General features: G+C 42.3%; 1 protein-coding gene across 1 annotated transcript in view; it reads left to right on the top strand.

The window, feature by feature from the left end:
• The first annotated feature begins 11,012 nt into the window (after nt 1-11,012).
• The window catches only part of mfrp (membrane frizzled-related protein), a 118,573-nt gene continuing 101,887 nt past the window's right edge, over nt 11,013-27,698 (top strand). Inside the window, exons 1-2 of the mRNA XM_056264626.1 lie at nt 11,013-11,055; nt 19,341-19,490. Of these exons, the coding sequence (XP_056120601.1) occupies nt 11,013-11,055; nt 19,341-19,490 (193 nt within the window). The remainder of the gene's footprint in view (nt 11,056-19,340; nt 19,491-27,698) is intronic.

Here is a 27,698-nt window from a genome sequence, read left to right as displayed (position 1 = left end):
TCGCTGTTCAATGGCCAAAGCTTAAACAAGGCGCCCTATTTAAAGCTCATTCACCCTGCTCATACATGCTTGCTGCTCGCTCTGCTGGCTCGCTGCTCGCTCTGCTGGCTCGCTGCTCGCTTCTGCTGCCCGCCACCTCCCCAGCTCCTCCTTATGCATAACGTGGCATTTGCTATGTCATGTTGCCTGCTCTGTTCACAGGGGGATATTCTAGCTCTCACAGTCTAAAACTGTGTGAGCGTTCCCTAATGCTGCTGCTGCTGTCCTCTGACTCTCTGCTATTTCATGGTGCTCATGAAAGGTCAGAGGACTCCCTGAACAGAGCTATACCGCCAAATTTCAATTCAGGAACATCAACCTGTTTGCAATCTATTCAAATAATTCTTAATTATTTTGTCTGTGTGTTCTTGACTTTATGGACCTGACAGAAATATATTCATTGTTAAACCGAATTACTTTTTTAGTGACAAATGTTGTCCATATTTTAAAAAATGGCAAAATTGATTGTAAAAACTACGGAATCTCATTATTAACACTTAGTAAAACTTTAAAATGGTTATAAAATTAATAATATCTCCATAACTAGCGTTAGCTAGCAATACACGTCACGCGTCAATGTTAAGTTAACTTACCTTGATACGGCAGCGTACCGATCCAAATATTCTTTATTCAAAATAAAGAATATTTGAAAAAATAGGTTAACACTAGTGTCACGGATTTGTACCTTGAATCTCTGGATAGCAGATGTCGCAAACAGCTGGAATGTGACGAAACTAGTTCAGCCAATAAGCAGCGAGATTGGCATGTCGATTGCTGATTGGCTCTTTGACCCACCGTTTGGTAGGAATTGATTGGCTCTTTTGCCCCATCTGTTCGGAGTTTTCGGAAGAAGGAGGAAAGAAGGGGAAGGAGAAGAGAAAAAAAGAGGGGAAAAATGAGAAAATCGCCGGTTCGAATCCCGATTGGAACATGCATCAACTATTCCAAACTCTTACAAAATGCTATGAATCTATCAAATATAGCTTAAAAACTGATACAAATAGAATTGGTAATTGTTGCAATAACAATAATAAAAATAAGAATATGATACTACTACTACTGCTTATAATAATAATAATAATAATAAACCTTTATATCATTCTGACAATCACTTCTCACATCCTGTGGACCTGTCTATATAATTCTGTCCCTTTCTTGTAATTTTAATGCTTTGTTGCAATACAAATACTTAAAATAAGAATATGATACCACTACTGCTTATAATAAATAATAATAAACCTTTATATCAAATAAATGTTTCTGACATTCACTTCAGTTCTCACACACTGTGGATTTGTCTGCAATACCATTCTGTCCCTTTCTTGTAATTTTAATGCTTTGTTGCAATAAGAATAATAAAAATAAGAATGTGATACTACTACTACTACTACTGCTTATAATAATAATAAACCTTTATATCAAAGAAATGTTTCTGACATTCACTTCTCACACCCTGTTGATCTGTCTGGAATACCATTATGTCCCTTTCTTGTAATTTTAATATCTGTGTGAGTTTGTAAAAAGATTTCCAGATAGGTTTGATAGAAAAAAGCCAAAGGATACTGTTGTAGAAATAAAGTTCTTTTTATTTTTTATTTACAAACACATTCTCCTTCTCTCTCACATAAACACACCCTCACAAGCATACACACACGCATGCACACATGCACGCACGCACGCACACACACTCACACGCACGCACGCACGCACACACACACACAGTATATAACAGGTTGTGGACTATTTACAAACAAAAAAGCTTTACGTAAGCTTACATAGTCTCATATGGGGTAAATGAACAAATTTAAAAAGCAAATGAACAAATTAGCTTCATGGAGGGTGAACAAATGACCCTAACGGAGGCGTACACGCACACACACACATGTAGCATTTTGAAATAAACACTTTTTTTTTTTTTATCTGCCCTCTTCTTCTTCATCTCCTCCATCCACTGGTCAAGTGGCATAACAGCAGTCTGGGGACAGTAAATGTGGCCATAATACTGGCTGTGGCCAGTATCTTTGTTGCGGGGCTGGTGGCACAGACTGCACTTGTTTTTGTCCACAGTGCGGACGTAGGGCCTCCGAGCAGGTGGTGGGGAGGGAATGGGGCCAGCAGGAGCAATCTGCCGGACGGCAGGAACTGGAGCTGGACACAAAAACACAAACGGGCCAACGGGTCATGCTGTCCACACCAGGCGTGAATTCAGGCTTGGTTTTTGAGCACCTGAAGCGTCCTGTTGTAAGACGCACCTGGTGCCGGGCAGCGTACGCCACTCTCTGCTGGTCATACGGAAGCAGGCTTTGCCATAGGGCAATGATGGTACTGGCCTGCTGGTGGCTCAGAGTTTGCCCAGTTTCCACCCTAAGCCCCACCAAGTAGCCTGCCAGGCTGTCCAATCTCTCTATCCCTGGTACACTGCGCTCATCCACAGCCTGGTAAAATATAAGAGTAAATCAATGTTAAAAAGATACAATATCACAGGCAGAAGAACAACACAACCATCACAATGTACTTGTCACAAAAAGTCTTACCAGCGGTTGCTCAGGCACTGGTTGCACTGCTGGAGGAGCAGTGGCTGCAGCAACAGAGACAGTGAGAGTGGTCGGGAGAGGAGGGATAGAGGGGTAGGTGGTCATGGCAGATGGACCAGAGGCGGTGTGGGTGATCATGGCAGATGGACCAGAGGCGGCGTGGGTGGTCATGGTGGATGGACCAGAGGCGGTGTGGGTGGTTGTGGCGGATGGACCAGAGGCGCTGTGGGTGGTCATGGTGGATGGACCAGAGGCGGCGTGGGTGGTCATGGTGGATGGACCAGAGGCGGCGTAGGTGGTTGTGGCAGAGGATGGACCAGAGGCGGCGTAGGTGGTTGTGGCAGAGGATGGACCAGAGGCGGCGTAGGTGGTTCACAAACACACTTTCTCAGCGCCCTGGGAGACGTCTCCCTCTTATGACGTCAAGCGATCCGTTTGGGCGGAGGAGCAGTTTTAAGTGAGTACTGAAAATAACGAACTTTTTCATCTTATATTCTGCCCTTAGGTATCGAAAATCATACAAAACAATACAACAACTTGTCAAACGTGTATTTCCCCTAACTATTTTGTGTTAATCATAATTACAAATTTAACCTGACATACGCACTTTAACTTAAAGCCATCTTTTGTTGTTTTGACAACAAAATGAATGACAGACACATATGGCTTCCATCACTTTAAGAGCTAGTGCACGGATCCTGTGTTCATTATACTGGCATGCGTTTTATGCTTATTAAAGACAAAACCGACTATATTTAGAGTATAGCCTACTCACAAAGACCGAAATTGACAATTTTTTAAAGCAATATAATCCGCGAAAAATAGTTACTGGCCAGCTGTTTTTGAGGCGGATTTTCTATGAATGTGCGCATAGAAAATAATCTCTCAGAGAGCGCGCGAGCACTGATTGGTTTAAAATCGCTTGAATGTTTAAACTGGTAAGACTTAAAAAGACTTCAGTCACGATGCACTGCTGGCCCGATTGTGCAAGTGAATATTCCGTCATGTCCCGACCTTACAGTCTATGGTCCCGACTCCAAAACGCGAGTGTGTATTATCGCCGCAGCGCTTGATGCCTGCCTTGCACAACACATTATGAGAGAAGAGATAGAAGACGCGCGGCACTGCTGAACACTCAAGCTGTTTGTGAAATTGCGTCTGGAAGATAGTTGTTAAAAGAATGATTTGATTTTATTATCTGTGTGGATTACGATTGCGGGAATTTCCCGCATTATAAATGGGAGACCTGCGGGAATGATTAGAATTATGCGCAATACCCGCAATCCCGCACCGAAATTCGAGCCCTGAATGGTGTATTTTCAATTCTTTTGATTGAAATGTAAAAATAGTTACCTTTTTGGTTGAGTCCATCTTCAGGATGCAGCCATATGTGGATGTTATGCTGGCTTTAATGTGGTCAATCCTGCACAAGATATCTCGCCCATAAACAGCCAGCATCCACCTGTGGGAGGGGATAGTTTCGGGCTCAGGTGGCTCCTGAAACCTCACAGGGAGCAGGCTTGGCTGGGAGATGAAGTCTGAGCAGGCACCAAGGTATCGGCAAAGACGCTTCAGCCACTCCTCGCTGTGGTTCTCCCGCAGCTGCCTCACTAAGCGAGAGGGGCTGTTGCCCAGGGCCCTCTCCCTCAGGAACCTTATGACCCGCATGTCACAGGCATACCTGAATAAAACAAAGGGAAAGAGAGACAGAAAGACACAAACATTAAAACCAGCTCATCTCAATTGTGTTTTAAATGACAAACATTTTTTACACAAGCTAAGTAATCTCAGTATACTCACTTTCGAGTTAGGATCAGCCTAAATTCCAGTCTGTGGGTTAAGTCCAGCTGGTCCAAGATGGCCTTGCTGGTGGAAATTAAGGCCGTTTTGCACCCACTGCACCAGAGAGTCTCCGTGATCATAAGGTAGTACTGGTCCACATCCAGAACCTGACGGGCTCTCTTGTGTGCCCCATAGCCTGTGAGCTGTCTCCCACACACAGGACAGGACAGCCTGACCTTCCAGAGGTGGTATGCTGCCCGCCACCTCCCCAGCTCCTCCTTATGCATAACGTGGCATTTGCTATGTCATGTTGCCTGCTCTGTTCACAGGGGGATATTCTAGCTCTCACAGTCTAAAACTGTGTGAGCGTTCCCTAATGCTGCTGCTGCTGTCCTCTGACTCTCTGCTATTTCATGGTGCTCATGAAAGGTCAGAGGACTCCCTGAACAGAGCTATACCGCCAAATTTCAATTCAGGAACATCAACCTGTTTGCAATCTATTCAAATAATTCTTAATTATTTTGTCTGTGTGTTCTTGACTTTATGGACCTGACAGAAATATATTCATTGTTAAACCGAATTACTTTTTTAGTGACAAATGTTGTCCATATTTTAAAAAATGGCAAAATTGATTGTAAAAACTACGGAATCTCATTATTAACACTTAGTAAAACTTTAAAATGGTTATAAAATTAATAATATCTCCATAACTAGCGTTAGCTAGCAATACACGTCACGCGTCAATGTTAAGTTAACTTACCTTGATACGGCAGCGTACCGATCCAAATATTCTTTATTCAAAATAAAGAATATTTGAAAAAATAGGTTAACACTAGTGTCACGGATTTGTACCTTGAATCTCTGGATAGCAGATGTCGCAAACAGCTGGAATGTGACGAAACTAGTTCAGCCAATAAGCAGCGAGATTGGCATGTCGATTGCTGATTGGCTCTTTGACCCACCGTTTGGTAGGAATTGATTGGCTCTTTTGCCCCATCTGTTCGGAGTTTTCGGAAGAAGGAGGAAAGAAGGGGAAGGAGAAGAGAAAAAAAGAGGGGAAAAATGAGAAAATCGCCGGTTCGAATCCCGATTGGAACATGCATCAACTATTCCAAACTCTTACAAAATGCTATGAATCTATCAAATATAGCTTAAAAACTGATACAAATAGAATTGGTAATTGTTGCAATAACAATAATAAAAATAAGAATATGATACTACTACTACTGCTTATAATAATAATAATAATAATAAACCTTTATATCATTCTGACAATCACTTCTCACATCCTGTGGACCTGTCTATATAATTCTGTCCCTTTCTTGTAATTTTAATGCTTTGTTGCAATACAAATACTTAAAATAAGAATATGATACCACTACTGCTTATAATAAATAATAATAAACCTTTATATCAAATAAATGTTTCTGACATTCACTTCAGTTCTCACACACTGTGGATTTGTCTGCAATACCATTCTGTCCCTTTCTTGTAATTTTAATGCTTTGTTGCAATAAGAATAATAAAAATAAGAATGTGATACTACTACTACTACTACTGCTTATAATAATAATAAACCTTTATATCAAAGAAATGTTTCTGACATTCACTTCTCACACCCTGTTGATCTGTCTGGAATACCATTATGTCCCTTTCTTGTAATTTTAATATCTGTGTGAGTTTGTAAAAAGATTTCCAGATAGGTTTGATAGAAAAAAGCCAAAGGATACTGTTGTAGAAATAAAGTTCTTTTTATTTTTTATTTACAAACACATTCTCCTTCTCTCTCACATAAACACACCCTCACAAGCATACACACACGCATGCACACATGCACGCACGCACGCACACACACTCACACGCACGCACGCACGCACACACACACACAGTATATAACAGGTTGTGGACTATTTACAAACAAAAAAGCTTTACGTAAGCTTACATAGTCTCATATGGGGTAAATGAACAAATTTAAAAAGCAAATGAACAAATTAGCTTCATGGAGGGTGAACAAATGACCCTAACGGAGGCGTACACGCACACACACACATGTAGCATTTTGAAATAAACACTTTTTTTTTTTTTATCTGCCCTCTTCTTCTTCATCTCCTCCATCCACTGGTCAAGTGGCATAACAGCAGTCTGGGGACAGTAAATGTGGCCATAATACTGGCTGTGGCCAGTATCTTTGTTGCGGGGCTGGTGGCACAGACTGCACTTGTTTTTGTCCACAGTGCGGACGTAGGGCCTCCGAGCAGGTGGTGGGGAGGGAATGGGGCCAGCAGGAGCAATCTGCCGGACGGCAGGAACTGGAGCTGGACACAAAAACACAAACGGGCCAACGGGTCATGCTGTCCACACCAGGCGTGAATTCAGGCTTGGTTTTTGAGCACCTGAAGCGTCCTGTTGTAAGACGCACCTGGTGCCGGGCAGCGTACGCCACTCTCTGCTGGTCATACGGAAGCAGGCTTTGCCATAGGGCAATGATGGTACTGGCCTGCTGGTGGCTCAGAGTTTGCCCAGTTTCCACCCTAAGCCCCACCAAGTAGCCTGCCAGGCTGTCCAATCTCTCTATCCCTGGTACACTGCGCTCATCCACAGCCTGGTAAAATATAAGAGTAAATCAATGTTAAAAAGATACAATATCACAGGCAGAAGAACAACACAACCATCACAATGTACTTGTCACAAAAAGTCTTACCAGCGGTTGCTCAGGCACTGGTTGCACTGCTGGAGGAGCAGTGGCTGCAGCAACAGAGACAGTGAGAGTGGTCGGGAGAGGAGGGATAGAGGGGTAGGTGGTCATGGCAGATGGACCAGAGGCGGTGTGGGTGATCATGGCAGATGGACCAGAGGCGGCGTGGGTGGTCATGGTGGATGGACCAGAGGCGGTGTGGGTGGTTGTGGCGGATGGACCAGAGGCGCTGTGGGTGGTCATGGTGGATGGACCAGAGGCGGCGTGGGTGGTCATGGTGGATGGACCAGAGGCGGCGTAGGTGGTTGTGGCAGAGGATGGACCAGAGGCGGCGTAGGTGGTTGTGGCAGAGGATGGACCAGAGGCGGCGTAGGTGGTTCACAAACACACTTTCTCAGCGCCCTGGGAGACGTCTCCCTCTTATGACGTCAAGCGATCCGTTTGGGCGGAGGAGCAGTTTTAAGTGAGTACTGAAAATAACGAACTTTTTCATCTTATATTCTGCCCTTAGGTATCGAAAATCATACAAAACAATACAACAACTTGTCAAACGTGTATTTCCCCTAACTATTTTGTGTTAATCATAATTACAAATTTAACCTGACATACGCACTTTAACTTAAAGCCATCTTTTGTTGTTTTGACAACAAAATGAATGACAGACACATATGGCTTCCATCACTTTAAGAGCTAGTGCACGGATCCTGTGTTCATTATACTGGCATGCGTTTTATGCTTATTAAAGACAAAACCGACTATATTTAGAGTATAGCCTACTCACAAAGACCGAAATTGACAATTTTTTAAAGCAATATAATCCGCGAAAAATAGTTACTGGCCAGCTGTTTTTGAGGCGGATTTTCTATGAATGTGCGCATAGAAAATAATCTCTCAGAGAGCGCGCGAGCACTGATTGGTTTAAAATCGCTTGAATGTTTAAACTGGTAAGACTTAAAAAGACTTCAGTCACGATGCACTGCTGGCCCGATTGTGCAAGTGAATATTCCGTCATGTCCCGACCTTACAGTCTATGGTCCCGACTCCAAAACGCGAGTGTGTATTATCGCCGCAGCGCTTGATGCCTGCCTTGCACAACACATTATGAGAGAAGAGATAGAAGACGCGCGGCACTGCTGAACACTCAAGCTGTTTGTGAAATTGCGTCTGGAAGATAGTTGTTAAAAGAATGATTTGATTTTATTATCTGTGTGGATTACGATTGCGGGAATTTCCCGCATTATAAATGGGAGACCTGCGGGAATGATTAGAATTATGCGCAATACCCGCAATCCCGCACCGAAATTCGAGCCCTGAATGGTGTATTTTCAATTCTTTTGATTGAAATGTAAAAATAGTTACCTTTTTGGTTGAGTCCATCTTCAGGATGCAGCCATATGTGGATGTTATGCTGGCTTTAATGTGGTCAATCCTGCACAAGATATCTCGCCCATAAACAGCCAGCATCCACCTGTGGGAGGGGATAGTTTCGGGCTCAGGTGGCTCCTGAAACCTCACAGGGAGCAGGCTTGGCTGGGAGATGAAGTCTGAGCAGGCACCAAGGTATCGGCAAAGACGCTTCAGCCACTCCTCGCTGTGGTTCTCCCGCAGCTGCCTCACTAAGCGAGAGGGGCTGTTGCCCAGGGCCCTCTCCCTCAGGAACCTTATGACCCGCATGTCACAGGCATACCTGAATAAAACAAAGGGAAAGAGAGACAGAAAGACACAAACATTAAAACCAGCTCATCTCAATTGTGTTTTAAATGACAAACATTTTTTACACAAGCTAAGTAATCTCAGTATACTCACTTTCGAGTTAGGATCAGCCTAAATTCCAGTCTGTGGGTTAAGTCCAGCTGGTCCAAGATGGCCTTGCTGGTGGAAATTAAGGCCGTTTTGCACCCACTGCACCAGAGAGTCTCCGTGATCATAAGGTAGTACTGGTCCACATCCAGAACCTGACGGGCTCTCTTGTGTGCCCCATAGCCTGTGAGCTGTCTCCCACACACAGGACAGGACAGCCTGACCTTCCAGAGGTGGTATGGCATCCACAGTAGAAGCCGGTGTGTAAAGAAGCGCTCTGGAGCGGGGCCTTGGTGATAGATCAGAGCTGGCTCTGGTGGATCATACCACAGCTTCAGGTCAGTACGAAGCCGATGTTGCTTCCACAAAGCTGCTGAAATCCATTTCTGATCCTGTGGTGGTATGGTTTTCATCAACTTTGCGGGAAGCCATCCAGACTCTGAACCTGGAGCGGTCACCCTATCCTCGGCAGGTTGAACAGAGGATCCAGCCACAGATGGAGCAGCAGAGGGAACACAGGTGGAGCTGATCACAGGGGTGAGAGGAGCAGAGGACGTCCCAGAGGAGGCAGCGGCTGACACTTCCTAATGTATTAAAAAAGGCAAACACATACAGTAGATATGATTGCAAGCCACTTATGAGGAATGTTTGTTCAAAATGTAGCATATTTATGTGATCCAACAATATTAGTGTGAAGAAAACGATTAAATGAAAGAGTTTCTCACAACTCTAGAAGCAGCTCCTGGAGCACAGGTGGCTTCAGACACAGAAGAAGGAGGAAGAGACAGGGGGGAGACGGTCTGAATATACAGCCTGGGACTGCGAGCAGGAGATGGTGTCCTAGATGCAGGGCTGGACAATGCAGAAGTGCTAATAGGCTGCAAGATTAAGAGAACACAGTTTACAATATTGAATGAAATAATATATCATTATCAGGTATTGCAGTAACAATGATTAGATAAACTCAGCATATCTTTATGGAATGAAATTTCATTTTCTTGACTATATACCTTGGTTGCATGTGTCCTTGCCACACCTAGGTTTGGCTTTAAAGCTGCACCATGGGCCCCACCATACCGTGGCTTTGTAAACTGACAAAAAGAAATTAGTAACATTATGTGAAGCATTTTAAAATGCTATAACATATGATAACATAAATATCTGCAAAGACATGCATTTACCGATGCCAAAGTTAAAGTAGGCTTTAAAGGTGCCTTTCCAGATGTTGTTCCTGACTGCCCTGGTGTTACAGGTGGTGACGTGGATGGTGTGGATGACACAGGGGCCACAGGGGCCAAACTGGAAGGCTACAGTTTCACAGAAAAGGAAATTAAATTCAAAAATACACAATACACCATCAACACATTACAGTTTTATGAAACACTTCTTATACCTTTTTTGTATGGAAACCACAGTCACATGCCTGTGTCTCCCCAAACAGAGACATTTGCCCCCTGTGTTGCAGTGGACACGTCTCAATCTGTAACATATGACAGTGAATCATAACTATCTGCTCCCTCTATATATGACATAGCTTTCCTGTGTTTATATACATGCCCAAGTTTACCTTCTGATACAGGTCATGCCATTTCTTCTGGCGTGGTGCCGGTCTGTTTCCTTCCTCAGAAGGCCAGACCGCCTGTGTGGCAAATCTGCGCAGGCGGGTCATCCATTCACCCTCACCCATAGCCCTGTGCTTCTTGTGCTTGGAAGCCATCTTCCAATAAAAGATAGCGTGTGGCAAAATACAAAGTTTATGACTATTCAGTAGAGTAGTTAAAAGCATAATTCAGCCATATAGCGGTACGGGGTAATCTATATGATAGGCTAGCTATTTTTAGCCAACTTAATGTAAGCATAACAACGTAATAACATACATTGTGCACGATAGTAATTATATTGATATAAACATGTAAAACTGTAAACATTCATTAAAAATAATGAAACTGGCCGCTACCCTTGACATCTGCTGCATAAACAAGACGTTCTTGTACACGTAATAAGTTAGCTAACTAGTGCAAGTCACTTAACTAAATATAACAACATCGTCGGTTTCTTACCTCGATGTAGTAACGTGAAATCCAAAGTAAACCCAGTACTTTGACACCTGTAAAGTTTCAACTTTTTTTTCAAAACCGCTGGAAACCACTTAACCTCTGGCGATGCCCCGTCAGGTAGATGGAAAGTTTTTGGGAATGAAGGATAGTGATTGGTTATCAACAAAAGCAAGGAGACGGAGATTACGGAAATGGACTTTATTGATTGGCTGTAAACTGTGAGGTAAAGATACACATACTGATACGTGATTGATGCATACGTATAAAAAAAAATTTGGAAATGGATCATAGTAATTGGAAGCTGGGAAACGGAGATGATGGGATCAGGCTTTTTTGATTGGCTGTGAACAAAGATGGAAAGATGCCAATGGTGATTCGTGATTGGATGGCAATTGACAGTCTCTCCTTCTCCCGGCACCGCTATCCGGACTCTTGCTCATGACGTGTGCGTGCTGCGTGGGAACGCACAGCAAAATTAATAGTATTGGCGGCAGAAAAAAATTTATTTTCCAATGTATAGCGTTCCCTTCTTCGACGATTCAGAACGACCGTCAAAACGTCTGCTATGTCAAAATATATTTGCAAATTAGTGGGAATGCAGCCTATTAGACTGATAATAATAATCAAACGACAATAATGCTAGTGTGTAATTTAACCCAAACTACACGACTCCATCAGGGAAAGGCAGAAAATGGAAACCTAGACATGGCTAAACACAAGCTCAGCTACCCGTGCACCTTGCTTTTATTATAAGTGTAATCATGATAATGATTAACCAGCCGGTATCTGACACAGCTGAATCCATGGGGAAATTATTCCCATTCTCCACCAGGGGGAATCCCCAAACTACACTAGGAAAAAGAACAAAAACTCACTGCTTCTTGTCTGTAAAACATTTTTACATGCTTCAATGCTGTTGACTTGCTGCGCTCTTATCGTTATTGTAAACTTGCATCAAAGGCGCAGTTGTTTGGAGCAAATAGCAAGCCAGCGGCACTAACAGCCAAGCCAGAGAGTGTATTGACACCTAGCGATTATAAAATATACAGCGTATAATACATCTGTTTTATTATTGTTTTGAAGTTATTTTAGTTATTTGAAAATTACTTATGTTGCCTTTGAAATTAAGGCACAAGAGATGTTATTCTAGTTTATAGCGTGAATATATACATTTATAGTGTGAAACTCTAGGAACTCGCTTTAAGAATAAAATTAAAACTCAGACACGTGAGTGAACCTTAGCAACTGTGGCCCATCCCAAATGAATCCCTAAGCCCTCACAATCTTCCTCTGAGTCCACACTTTCGTGGCATAACGATGATTCGACTTGTTGTGGCAAAAATTCATCTCAAACAAACATCACTGCGTAAGAGACACTCAGAGTCAAATTATATAAAATAGAAGTATTTATTCTTGCAAGAATAGGAGCAGTCTAATACACAGTTGTTACCCTGTGCAGAAGAGTGACACACCCCCAGACAGACTGAACTAGCTTTTATCTTAGTTTCAAGGCCTTCTTCCCCCCAGAGCCTTCCTCCCAGTAGTTTTCCATAGACGTCACTAGTTGGCCCACTAAGCTCCCCTGCACTAAGTGGCCTTCTGACATCTAGGTCAGAGGTCCTTGTTCGTCTGTTCTCTGGAGTGTCTCCCTCTTCTGCCTCCCCAGGTACATAAACAGAATCCTCTCTCACTACAAGTGAGAGACACACATGTGACATTCTTTGAATCATCTATATTTAACTAAAGATAAATGAATATCATTAAAATTGCCACCACAACTCCTCACTTTTTATCATTCTGATTACCCATAATCACAATAATAAACAATAAGACAAATTTTAAGTCATATCATCACACTTATACTTTTCATCTTTGATTTTTCCATAAATGATCACTCTCCTTGAACCTGTGAAGAAAAGTTTAGAATGAAGAAGCATAAGGCTGTTTTTGTGGGGGAAAGGCCCCGTAATATTTTAGCAAGCAAGTAAACATGTTTACGGTGCCGGGCTAAGCGAGAAATCACTGTTCCTGCACTCCTGTAAACAGACCCTCAGTCACACCAGTAAGGAAAAAGGTAGTTATAACATAGTAAGGAAACAAACAGATAAAAGTATAATAAAAATCACTCAGTTTCAAACCCTATCTTTGTACGCCATCTCGTAACACGGATGACTGCTGCTTTTAACCCTCTTTAAATCTTTTGCCCTTAATCTTTCTCAGAAAATAAACAAATAGAAGAAAAACAAACAGAACATACATTTAACACATATCTCACTGTAGCTCCCGCTACCTGTATCGTCACATAATTTTGTTCATCCTTGGGATAGACTGTCATTTTCACCAATTGAACAGACAGCATGTTTCACCTGTCACTGTAATCATATTCCCCCATGAATAACAAAATTATTAGAATAACAATCCTAACTCCTATCATTAAGCCTTTTCCATTAATCTACGCCCATCTCCATATTTCACCTCGGTTTTCCTAACCATATTTTGTTCACTTCTAATTCAATTTAGTAAGCTCTATTTAATGCCATATTTAACAAAATCTAACCAGAGAAGTCTTATAATTTTATCCATTCTTCTAACCAATGCAGTTGTTCAATATTAACTCTAATATTTCCATTACAGACACAATCAATATATTTTCTACATTTACAATCAAATCAATACCTAGTTTGATTCAATCAAACAAAATCATCACAAAAACAGATTCTTCTGTTAAACTTAAACCATCAGTTGTGTTGATCATCTCGTTCGCCCCACGGACGTTCCGTGTTCTTTTACCTTTAACTTTTAATCCAAAACATGCTGTGGTTCTACTTAATAAGCTTCAACAATTATCCCTACAATTTACATTAATTAATAGATCTTCTCTTCCCAAAAACATTTTCCTTAAATTTTTCCTAATGAATAAGTAACCAATCAAATCTTTTGATCTACTGTATATCAATACTAAGCTCTATTTTGATTTAATCAAATCAAATCCTCAAAATAATCACAAAACCACATTCTTAAACCATTAGTTGGTTCACATCCTCCTCCAGGCGTGTTGATCATCTCGTTCGCCCCATGGACTATGGGATGGTTGTGGCCTGTTGGTGTAGGTGAGAGGCTTGGACCCAGGTGTCACACTCTCCAACCATTTTCTGATCCTTATAAGGTTTTCCCTTATATCACGACCGCACCCCCACTGGAGTGAACTGTCACCTGTGAATGGAGACCTTAAGTATTTTGTTAGTGACCGCTTGTCTAGCAGCTCGTCCCCTTTGGTGTGACCTGTGGAATCAACAACCTGAAACATATTATCACCGGATAATTTCTTGCTCACTTAATAGCACTCGGGGTCCTTTTACCCTGAAAAACACTCAACCCACTTTGCTCATGTCCACACAATATTTATACATTTGGAACAGAATTAGTTCTGTTTGATCCAATCCATCCTGACATTCTGTAAAAGGAAAATTTTAAGTTATGCGCTGCGCAGGTGTAGCACCTTTCTGCCACAATAATAACCCAGGCCAGGATAGTTAGCCAAATTCATCCATAACCATTATTTTATTGGCACATTTTGCCCTGTCTCCCAATCCTGCATGCTCTCTGTAAAGAGAAACAAATTTCGAGGTTATTGTCAGATAGTAAAGTACGTAGTTTCTTTTGTCTACTGTTCTCCCGTGTCCTTCGATGCCCTGGCGTTTCCTGTTGAAACAATCTTTGTTATTGGTGTGTGCACACTCACAGACATCAATTTTGTTAGGCAGAAAAAATGGCTTCTTTCAGGGCTTTTATCAAATTACCCCTAGTGTTCTCCCAACATTTATTCAGCAACTGTGAACCCCTTAATAAACCATATTTGGCAATTGTTATACCATCTCCCTCTTGATGCACGACACAACTCGAGCATCAATTTAACATAACATTTAACATAGTGTTTTTTATAAAGTTTGCCATCAACACTAACCCAAACGTTGTCCTTCAGACAAATTTCTCTGCCTCTGAAACCAAAAATATTACATTCTTCACTTAAAGCCACAATCTCACCTTCTTCTCGAAGTATTTGAAAGGCAACGGCCCTCAGTCTCACAGCGAATCTTGCTTTTCAGGCCTGTTGTTTGGTCTCTCAAGTCAGTCATCTACAAACATTTCCAAAGTCATCAATTTTCCCTATCAGGTCAGGTCGTGCTGTGCAGACTTGGTCAATGTCAGTCAATCATTTCTCCCCCTTTGTTCACAATAATCATAAATGTGAGGGGCTTTCTTGATAATTTCATGTTGACTTAGCCAATATGTCACTTTATTGTTTCCCTCAAATCTTCAACATTTTCATTTATCTCAGCCCATGCCAGATGGTGATCTACAACTACACAATTCCAATTTACTTAAACTGATCTTCAAATCTACATTATGTATGACAAAAGTATTACTACCAGACAGAGCTTGATGGCCAATCAACTTAAAGCTTGTCCCATGTTCTGTATTGTCTTTTCATCAGAATTATCAGCTTCTTTAAAATTTGTCATTTGCCTTAACCCATCTGTAATGATAAACTCATTCCAGAGGTTAATGACGCAATATACACACCATTCAGGCGGAATATTAGTGCCCCAAACTAATACATACAAGACATAAAGTGCTGTCACCATCACACACACTCGTACTAGACACACATATGTTAACTGCTCATTCTCAATGTTCACTTTTCTTTATATTATTGCTAAAAGATTTAAATTTTAAATAAGATTTTAACCTTTCCATTTTTCCTGTAGCTTCTACCTAATTTTACATGGTATCTTAACCACTTTCAAAGCACGTCTTGTTCATTATTCATTTGATTTTTAGACAAGTCAGCTGGGTTGTTTTGTTTCATTATCATTATTTTGCTTCAGCTTGCTCTAGCAGGCCGATAACAGAAAGACAGACACAGTTACCATCCCTTCCTCCAACTCAGGCAGTCTCTCTCACTATAAACAAATCATTTTTCCACCAGCCTCCTAAGGCTGTAACTTAGACAAAATTTGTATTCATTACAATAACCTTTGACCATTCACCTTTGTCATCCAGACTTTCCTTAAATCAAAAGCTGTCTTCATCTTTAGCCACCACCATGTCTAACGACCTTCAAGAGTTAAAACTATGTCATAGACCTATTAGTTCAAAATCAACACTATGATTTTCCTTGCCCATAAGGCAACCAGTACATAAAAAGTTTTGCTACTGTCTCCACAACAACTAATGGGAATCACTTCATGGCCTCAGCTGGCTCTTGAAAGCCCACTCCTGTTAGCCCTTTATCTATAATCTCCATCAGGGTTTTTTTTTGCCCGGCATATTTGCAGACGCTTGTCACAATAAAAAAAACAAGCCATACAACTAATGCGGTTTCTTGTGATTGGTATAGAGGAACACTCACGTTTCTGGGTCAGACTGCCTGTAACTCCTCACAGCTCATCCGCCCTAACGATAAAGGATGCTGCTGGCCTCACAGTCATCCGCTCCACTCTCATACCTTTCTCACATAAACACCTCCATCTTGAGATGCCCAATGACTTTACGTGATCCACTCTGGCTTGGGTTGCCCCCTGTCTGGCCAAAGAAGGTCTTACCCGTCATCGAGATGGTCACTCGTGCCCACTGGTGACCGCTCTTTCCAATCACCCAATCAGTTCTCTTCAACAGAACTCAGCTGTTTTCTGGAGCTTAGGAAAGGCACGTTCAAGAGTCACCAGGGCCATTCAGATTGCCTAATAGTGTTCACACAGGGAGACAGGTCAATAACAACAGTATTTAATCACTTAAATCCATTAACTATCTTAAAAGCAGCAACCTAGCTACTTGGATTATACTCAGTGAATTTAGATCACAACCGTACATTCAGTGTACTTCATCTGTAGCCGGAGCCATCGGTCCTGAATGGTGGAGACTAAATGAGACAAAGAAGTTTCTGGTCCTAAAATAAGCTAATCAAAATGTCATCTCTATCTGTATTATTGTTTTAAATACTTCTTTAAAGTCATTCAGTTTTATTTTAAAACATCTCTGTGTCTATGATCTTCAACTGAAACACTGTGCTTTACTTATTATCACAGATACCAGCTTTTAGCTGACTCATTGAATGAGAGAGACTCTGAGACTCTATTGGATGGTACACTGCTCTCTCATATACTTCTAACATCAAACATTTATCTATCATCTTTTAACTCTATCCCAGCTTAAGGCATCTTTGCCAGAAATTACATACGGTTTCAAATAAACATATTATTTATATTTGTCTTTTGCCCATCTCAGGGAATTTAGACATTACAAATTTCCACTCAGATTGAGTCTCTGTCGCACTGGCTGTTTCAGGCACAGCACACATCAGATTTTAGATAAGCGAACTGTTTCAATACAGCCCATAACAAACTTATCTTTTGAAAGCAAAACATCAGCTTCTAGTTCTTTCATGGTCAACTTTTCAAGCTGTTTGTTTAATCAGATGCCTTTCAACACATTTTACATTTAGCAACTGTTAATTCAGTAGCCTACTGCTTCTGCTTATTTGTTCTTACATAATGGTAATTATTCTAGTTCTCAATAACATTTCACATTTCTCAATCTCAATTACCATAGCTTAATCTCTGACTTCAAAGTTTTCTCTTCTAGGAGTTTATCAGTCTCCAATCAGGATTCACACTAACTTTGACAAGGCTACTCTGCATCTTTTGCAGTTATTATAAATCATCTTTGAGATCTGTCTCTCTATATTACCTTTACATATTTTGCAACTCACATTTGTTGGAGTCACAAAAGGATTCACTTTAAGACTTCAATCTTTTGACCTTGTTTTTTATCTCTTATTTCTCAGACCAAAAATTGTCACTGTCGTCATTTAAACACTGATCTATTTTCAACCCTACATTATTATCAGAAATGTGTCACGTGTTAAATGGTCCTACTGACCACAGTCAAGACAATCTCTGTCATCTGGTTGGTTCGTGTGTCAGCCTCAACTACAGCATCAGACACCTTGCAGTTTGATCACTGTGAGCTTCCAAAGGGCTCCAACTAACTGCACGCCCTTGAAGCAGTGTGTGTCCCATTCAGGAATGCAGTAAAACAGACTGTCACACTGTCTCTTACCAGAGATGCTTCTGTTGCCACCTGCGGGTTCTTTAGATTCCAGTGGTCGATTCTCCCGGCCCTGATATCGGTCGGCCCCTCTCTCTCAAGTTTACGAGGTAGAGCTGGAACTTACTTAGTCCAGGTGGCCAAACACCGTCCGATCTCAGGTCCAGGAGGCACGTCCAAGGAATATCACTTCTGACACCAAAACTGTTGTGGCAAAAATTCATCTCAAACAAACATCACTGCGTAAGAGACACTCAGAGTCAAATTATATAAAATAGAAGTATTTATTCTTGCAAGAATAGGAGCAGTCTAATACACAGTTGTTACCCTGTGCAGAAGAGTGACACACCCCCAGACAGACTGAACTAGCTTTTATCTTAGTTTCAAGGCCTTCTTCCCCCCAGAGCCTTCCTCCCAGTAGTTTTCCATAGACGTCACTAGTTGGCCCACTAAGCTCCCCTGCACTAAGTGGCCTTCTGACATCTAGGTCAGAGGTCCTTGTTCGTCTGTTCTCTGGAGTGTCTCCCTCTTCTGCCTCCCCAGGTACATAAACAGAATCCTCTCTCACTACAAGTGAGAGACACACATGTGACATTCTTTGAATCATCTATATTTAACTAAAGATCAATGAATATCATTAAAATTGCCACCACAGACTGTTAGGTAGAAGTCTGCTTCGGACATCGCTACAGTGTGGGCACAGAGGGCGGATATAAGGTGTGGATATAGGTGTGCTCGCGAGCAGTCTTCAGAAAACTAAAATGACAAATAGATACAGACTTGTGGACTTAACAGGCACACGCACATGTTGCCAAGCCATTTGGTACTGCCTGTAATGAGAAACACAGAAGGCCGAAACATAAAACAAGAACGACCAAAGTAATCGACTGCCATTCCCATGAGCTTTTACATCCCGTAACACTGTTCATAATAAAACATTTTATTCTATTCTATTAACATTTCAACTATTCAATTGAAATTCATTTCATCTGTTTTATTTTTGAATAAATTATTTATAGTAAGGTGTCCCCAGAGAATTATTGCTGGTCAAGGCACATCCCTTAAAGTCTCTTAATTTAAATAGGTGGCTTAGGCCACTGGCACCTCCCCCAGTGTTTTTGTGCTCACAATGCAATGCACATTTGAATCATTTACCTCTCACAAAAAGCCTTTAAAAAAAAAACTTGCCATCCATCAGCTTGATTGAGAAACCTGACAGGAATTTTTACCTCATAATTGTTATCACATTTGTAAATGCTTCAGCAGTAGAGAAAATAACTAAATTTGCTTTCTCACTATTCTACTCTTTCTTGCTTTTCACAGAGGTTAAAAGTAATAAAGGAGAGATTTACCCTTTAGACTCTCAGTTTGGAGACAGAATTTCACAGAATCTTTCTTTGAGACCGACTGCACCCCATCCTACACATAGTTCCACACTACCCTGGCCTGGGAAAGAGCCCACATTCTTTACAAGTAAGTTTATGGACTTCTATATACATATACTATTTCAAATGAAGTGACCCAAATGGCCATTTGTTTGAATTTTTTGCATTTTATTCCAAAATATCAACCCAAGTGGCATTTAAGGTTGGGTTCATGTGCACAATACATGTTGTTACTCTAGGACTGCTAGGACACCCATGTGAACTTATGATGAGCTGATTTAATTCATTATTTAGATGTTGGAAGACCTTTAAAGAAAGAGCTGCATAATGACTGGATGATAATAAAGGAGTAAATCAATGAAGTAAAAGCACGTCATGCTGTCAGAACTATACAGGGGTGCGTTTCCCGAAAGCATTGTTAGCCAACTATGGTCGCAAGTTGGTCGCAAATCCCATTGAACTCTATTGGTAACGACGGAACTTGCGACCATAGTTGGCTAACGATGCTTTCGGGAAACGCACCCCTGATTGAATATGAATTTAACAGAATAAATTAGTGACAGAATAATGTTATTTAACTTGTTAGGTGAGCATTGGTCATGAAATACTGTTACCAAAGGTTATGCAATTAATGGTGTTTTCCCTTGCCAATGGTAAACAATGTTTTTGTGAAGAGTGTTGTATAAAACAATAAAAAACAATCACAATAAAATACAGCTCAAATAAACATAAATCATAAACGATAAATTATATTATTTTACAATCATACCCAGAATTAATGTGCCATGCAGATATTTTAAAAGTATAATTATTGTCAGACTGATGTCTAAATAAGCCAACTGCGCAACTGGGCAACTGGGGTATAGGTTGCCAGGTTGAGATACAAACGGGTTGAAATAGTATATGATGTGTGGATTGTGTGTAGGGGTGTAACAGTTCAGTACATTTTCGATACAGCAAAAAGAAAGAAATGCCAGAGAAATTTCCTATTTATTCAAAGAAAAAATATTTTTAAATAAGTTTGAGTTTTCCTACATCTTGAAAGGTTCAGGTTTATAAATGGGGGTAATCTTTGAAGGATGAACAAATAATGTTTTGGTCATCACATTAAAAATAACATTTAAATATAGGCCTATATTTATATATATAATATTTAGATAATATTTGAGTTTTGAAGTGCTGGGAAAAGATGTGTGAAGTACTTAAAAGCATTTCACTATTCCAGCCAAACTTCCATGGTTACAGTTAGTGTTACTACAGTAAACCCATGGTGAATGTTGCTGATCTGTGGACTTATAGCCTATAACTAGATCATTCACGGCACAATGTTTCTCCTGGTTTCCACGTCAGCGCTGTTTGATCTAATAGAGATCTACGGTTAATAATGGAGAAATTTGAATGCTTCTCACTAGATCTCGCAGCGATGTTATTACTTCAGTGGCGAATTCAAATGTTTTCTTCACTGGATCTCTTAGCGCTGTGTAGTGACAGTGTCGCTTGATCAAGATCGGCTCGCACTGCACTGATAAACGGTCCGTGAAGCACAATATAATGAGTAGCGCAGTTTCGTTCTGCTTTCATTACGTTTGCCATTTGATGTTGCGCAACGTTGTGGTGGTTGCGCCAGCGCGGATTTTGTCGGCAGGAAAAATGGTCCAAGGAATCGTTCGGTTTGTATGCGTACCGAACCGGAAGCCTTGTATCGAAACGGTTCAATACGATTACATGTACCGTTACACCCCTAATTGTGTGAATATAATGCATTTAATGCAAGATCTGGCAACTGGTCAACATTAGACAAACATATTGGTCCGATTATTCATAAAGGAGTTTGGGCCATGCAAATTACGGGAGTTTCCCGGGAGAAATAACAAACCGGGAGGGGTCCGGGAGATAGGGCTAAAAAACGGGAGAAACCCGGGAAAAACGGGAGTGTTGACAGGTATGGTCTATCACTGTATACATATATAAGCTCCTTCAGTATTATCAACAGCTATCGCGTTTCGCAGGAGCTGATTACCCTCCTCCATCCCCAGCTCCTCCTCTTGCCAGTCAGGATTTGGCATTGATAGATATAATCAAATTTACTTACTTCAATTTATTTTCTTTATAAACCAACACCAACCCCTTCTGTCTATGCATGTGCCTGTAGAGTAGGATTGTAAGAAAGGCTAGTTTCTGTGACTGTACCAAAAATTGTTGGCATCAAATGTTGGCTCTGTCCTATTTTGTGCAATCTGTCTGGGTCCAATAGTAAATGCCACAGTTTTACTTCCCTTCCTGTCTGGTCAGCCATGATATTTCTATTTTTTTGGAACATTTTGATTAAAATAAATGTTATAAATCAAATCAAACAAGAGAATATGCCCATTCAGATGGCAGTGGAGGCAGAATAGTCTCAATTATAATTCATATTAAAATATGGAGGCAGAATAGTCTCAATTATAATTCACGCAAAAAAACATGATTCACACATGCATGGAACCTATTGCAACCTATTGGACAATTCCACATGCATGGAACCTAATTCACGTACACACAAAAAAAATTCACGTGCTTGAAAAAAAAAAATTCACAAAAAGCAATTCACATGCGCAAAATACAATGACATATTCATAAAATACATTTCACAAATGCAAAACACAATTCTTAGATATAAAACTGTGCACAAAAACCTTTCAATGTTTAAAATGTACGAGTTTATCCTTGAATGTGAATGTGCAAATCGTCATTCACGTGTGAATCGCCCTGGATTTGTGTGTTTTTTTTAACTTTCCTGGCAGGGCTGTCCTCCTACACAGATCAGTCGTACTCTTTAGCCAATCAGATTTAAGCTTATCAATCGACCAATCAGTATAAAGTGAGGGCGGGCCTACCTGCATGTTACGTCACAGAGCTGCCAACTCTCACGCATTGGCCATGAGACACACGCATTTGATTGGTTTCACACGCTCACACGCCACACCCCCCATTTCACACGCTGAAGTGTCAACCTGGTCGGTCAAATGCCTGGAAGATGAGTTTATCTATATATCTACCTGTTGAGCCACTCGTGATCGACTAGTTATGCCGCAAATTAGTTAAAACTCCCGGAATCTAGAGCGAGCGCGCACACGAGACAGAGATTGTGCTTGACTTTCAAGTCAAGTGGCGTGTTATCTATACGCATTTTGAGCTATCCACGTGAACCGTCATCTTTTGCGTGTATGTCTACGCCGTTAAATGTCCGAGTGATTCCGCGTGTATGTACACGCCGTTAAATGTCCGAGCGAAACGAAGCAAAATGTAGATCTACATCTGGGGAGCGATATTTTTTTTCCTAAGATGGTAGGGGAAGACGGGGTTGATAAACACGCTGAAAAGCGATTATGCATGTTGATAGCAATCCAAAAATGGAAATACGAATTGGCGTGTCATACATACGCCATTTCATGAGATCAATCTGTTGAATGTGACTACTGTAGGAGCACATCTGATCTCTTCTGGAAGCTGGTTCCAGCTGCGGCTGGCATAATAGCTAAAAGCAGACTTGCCATCCTTAGAGTGAACCCTTGGTATTTCTAGCTGATGTGATGCTAATGATCTGAGTGAGCATATCTGCAATATATTGAGGTCCTAGCACATTGAATGATTTATATTCCAGTAATAATACTTAAAAAATCAATCCTAAATGTAACTGGGCGCCAGTGTAAAGACCTGAGGACTGGTGTGATATGTTCATATTTTCTGGTCCTGCTAGTGCTCAGAATCCTGGCAGCAGCGTTCTGTATGAGCTGCAACTGTCTTATGGTCTTTTTAGGAAGGCCAGTGAGGAGTCCATTACAATAATCCACCCTGCTGGTGATGAAAGCATGCACAAGTTTCTCTAAGTTTTGACTGGAAACAAAGCATCTAATTCTTGCAATATTTTTCAGATGATAGTATGCTGATTTAGTTATTGCTTTGACATGACTACTGAAACTAAGGTCTGACTTAGAGACACACCAAGATTCCTGACTTGATTTTTAGTTGTTTGACCCCTAGAGTGAAGGTATGCGCTCACCTTGAGAACTTCATCTTTGTTTCCAAACGCAATGACTTCAGTTTTGTCTTTGTTTAACTGAAGAAAGTTTTGGCACATCCAACTGTTTACTTCATCAATGCATTGGCACAGGGAGTCAATGGGGCTGTAGTCGTTAGGCGATAGGGCTAAGTAGAGCTGTGTGTCGTCTGTAGAGCTGTGTGTCGTCTGCATAGCTGTGGTAAGCAATTTGGTTCTTTCTCATTATTTGGCTCATTGGGAGCATATACAGGTTGAATAGGAGAAGCGCAAGAATTGAGCCTTGAGGGACTCCGCATTTCATGGATGTCCACTCAGATTTATGGTCTCCTATACTCGCATAATAACCTCTCCCTTCTAAATATGACCTGAACCATTTTAGGACTATCCCAGAAAGCCCCACCCAGTTTTCCAGCCTGTCAAGAAGTATGTTATGATCGACAGTGTCAAATGCAGCACTGAGCTCGAGTAGTACCAGCACTGATAATTTGTCTGTATCAGTATTTAAGCGAATATTGTTTATTATCTTTATGAGCGCTCTGTGCTGTGATGCGGTCGGAAACCAGATTGTAAATTGTCAAAGTATCCATTCGAGCTTAAGAATTTGTTCAGCTGATTGAAGACAACTTTTTCAATGATCTTGCCTATGAAAGGAAGATTTGAGATCGGTCTATAGTTGCTTAAGATGGTCTTATCCAGATTGCTCTTTTTCAGGAGGGGCTTGACAACTGCAGTTCCGTTTCGAGGCGGTAACTTCAACATTACGTCAGCATAACATATATGGCCTTTCGCTGAAATCTTATGGGCTAACGCTAGCTGGGGACAGCTGGCCAATTGACGAGAAGCATGCAAATACTGACAGGTTCGCGGGCAGTATAAAATGAATGGGCGCGACAATAGGCTTTATGCCGAGCGTCACGTGACCAAGCCGGAAAACAGATCACATCGCTTCCGATTCAGGTCTTTTGTATGTCCTTCATGAATTTTTTTGCGGTTTTACTCAAGATAACTTAAAAGGAGCAAGCAAAAATGAGCATAACCAATGTCCCTCGCATGTGCAGACTGATATTTAAAAGTTTTTTAATTTCTCTTCTTCACACTAACGTTTAGATATTTAAATAGCATAAAACACCAATAACAAAGTGAACTTAGTAGGTTAGCTGATTACCTTAAAAATCCATAGATATCGTAGTTAGTTCTTACGGCCGTTAACACTTTCTCTGACAAGCGGATGCAATGAGACCTGTTTTCCGGTTTGGTCACATGACGCTCGGCATAAAGCCTATTAGGTCAGAATCTCTTTCTTCACGCTAGAAGTTTTATCTTCACGCTAGAAGTCTTATCTTAAGTCATTGTGGAAGTTGCAATAGAGGACTACTCACCCCCTGTTTTCCTCTCCGCATCCGATGGCTGCTACATGCCAGATATGTGCGGGCCATTGACCCACCCGACCTTCACCAGTACTGTGTCACCTGCCTGGGCCTCGCCCGCGCTGAGGCGCCACTCACGGACAGCACGTGCGCCCACTGTCCCGAGCTGCCAGTGCCAGCGGGGATGTGGCCTACTGCCGCCAGCGAGCCGGTGGTGGGCCCTCCCTCGCCCGAAGACGAGTTTGACGCTGTCAGCTTTGCTGACGCAAGCTTCCGCCCGCCCACGCCGCGAACTTCATTTCCTTCGGAGCTGGCGGGGAAGACGACTCCATGCCGCTCTCGCCATCGGAAAAGGACTGTGCGTCTCAAGGACCGCCCGACCAAGAGGGCCCTACGGTCATGGACCGCCCGACCAAGAGGGCCCTGCGGACCTCCAGGAGGGGCTCGTCAAGGTCCTTGGCAAGGCCGTCACGGAGCTGGATCTCGCTTGGAACACTCCGGACGTGCCTGTGGAAAGTAAGCTGGACTGGTGGTTCCTCCAGTCGAGCCGCCGCCAGACCGCAATTGAGGAGAAGAAACCAAGAAAGTTCTTCCCGGACGTACGTGAGCACGTGGTGAAGTCGTGGGCTGCACCCCAATCGGCGTGCACCCACTCCGCCATGCAGTTCATGTTCCTCTGCTGTCGCCACGCACCGGTCATTTTCGCGGACGCGCGCTGAACTCGACTCAGAAGGCTCCGTTAAAAAAAAGTAACTAGGTCTGGTATATCAACCAGGCTGCTTTGAGGAGGACTCCGTTCTTCCACAACATCCACGAGCACATGGTAAAGTCGCGCGCATGCATCTAAAGGGACGAGGCGGAAGCCCAGGGCTCTGTGCGCACGCCCCCGTCAAGGAGACCATCGCCGTGCATCTGTGCCCTTCCGTTCGCCTCTAGGCACGGATGTCAGCTTTCAGTCCAAGCCATGCAAGTTTCACGGCTTATCTGTCTGGAAAAGAAAGGCTCCAATCACTCCCTCCGGCTTCTTTGGTGACGCCGTGGAGTCAGTTACTGAGCATTTTTCTGAGGCGGAGAAACGCGAAGGCTACTGAATATTGCTGCTCGTTCTAGAACTCGTCGAGGTCTCTCTCTTCGTCGGCACCTCATCCCGCCTAAGTTCGACTGAGCATCCCGCCAAAAACGGCTCCCCACTGAGCCGGATCTTCGCCGTAGGCAGTGGGCGGGACCAGGAATCAGGCGTGGGTTCGTCACTGACTTTGCCTCAAAACGCCCCGTTCTGAGAATGGAAGTGCACAGACGCTATTTCGTGGTGCTCAAGAGGGATGGAAGACTCCTTCTGATACTAATATGTGTTTATGTTGTTATGTTGCACTGTATCCTTCAGTGCAACTGGCTATTCTGATCTAACGGCGTATATTCACAGTTGTTATCGCTGCTGCCACTGACGCTGTGTTTGTACATACTGATATGAGTCTATACGGTTATGTTGCCCTGTATTGTTCAGTGCAACTGGCTATTCTGATCTAATTGCGTATATTCACAGTTGTTGTAGCTACGGCCACTGACGCTGTGTATATGTATACTGATATGTGTTAATACGGTTATGTTGCCCTGTATTGCTCAGTGCAACTGGCTCTTCTGATTTAACTGCGTATATTCACAGTTGTTGTCGCTATGGCTACTGACGCTTTGTTTATGTATACTGATATGTGATTATGCGCTCTGCGCTCTGAGATGGGGAGTTTTTCTGTTTACAAAATGGTGCCAGAACATCGATTTGACCCGGGGATCGTTCCGTGTCGGATGTTTTGCTCTTTCTACGGCTCGGAATGGAGAGCGGGACTTTGCCACCCACGCTAAGGTGTAGGTGGTCGCTATTGCTGCTGTTCGTTCCCCAGTTGACGGGAAATCGATCGGTAAGCATGCTCTGGTGATCAGATTTCTCAGGGGAGCAAGGCGATTGTGTCCTTCACGGCCAGCCACGTGAAATCTAGCTCTGTTTTTGAGAGCTCTACCTCTACCTCTACCACCGTTCGAGCCCCTAGCTTCGATTGCGGTTGAGGAGCTTTCCCTGAAGACAGCCTTACTTGCTCTCGCCTCAGCGAAGCGCATTGGAGACTTACACACGTTCTCAGTGAACGAAGATTGCATTTGTTTCGGACCTGGCGACTGCAGCGTCACTCTCCGGCCGAGACCAGGCTACGTTCCGAAGTCACTCAACACACCGTTTAGAGCACAGGTTGTTTCACTGCCCGCCTTTTCTGCTGAGCCGTCAGCCTTGCGTGACGTAGACGCTCAGAGCACTGTTTGCCCGGTCAGGGCTTTGCGGACATATTTGGATAGCTCGGCCGCCTTTCGTCAGTCAGACCAGCTGTTCGTGTGCTTTGGTGGATGTAATAAGGGACGTGCCGTTTCAAAACAGAGACTCTCACTAGATTGTGGATGCTATTGCATTGACTTACGAATGTCAGGGGAAAGATTGTCCCCTTAACATCAGAGCTCATTCTATGAGGGCGATTGCTTCCTCATGGACCTGGGCTAGAGGTATGTCTATCCAGGATTTATGTAGCTGGCTGGTTTTCTCAGAATACATTCGCCAGGTTTTACAAGCTGGATGTACCCTCTGTAGCGTCACACATACTTTCGTGAGTTGAATTTTACAGAAAATGTTTTGTTATCTGTTAACCAGCTATGCAGTAGTTACCTAGCTGCTAACTTTGTGTTATAGTTAAGAAAGTTGATGCAGCTGTCACCGCAATCACCATCAACAATGCGTTGAACTCTCATGCTTGAGTGCTTATTGTGTTGTGTCTGCCCTTTTCAGTGCAGCCTTCAGTTCCAATGCTTTGAGATATGCAGATTTTGATAAGGTCAGAGCAGGCGTCTC

This window comes from Rhinichthys klamathensis, unplaced genomic scaffold (assembly GCF_029890125.1).
Source record: "Rhinichthys klamathensis goyatoka isolate OS25496 unplaced genomic scaffold, OSU_Roscu_1.1 h1tg000223l_1, whole genome shotgun sequence".
NCBI classification, from domain to species: domain Eukaryota; kingdom Metazoa; phylum Chordata; class Actinopteri; order Cypriniformes; family Leuciscidae; genus Rhinichthys; species Rhinichthys klamathensis.
Note: the sequence above shows the minus strand (reverse complement) of the source record. Positions and strands in the feature narration are given on the sequence as shown.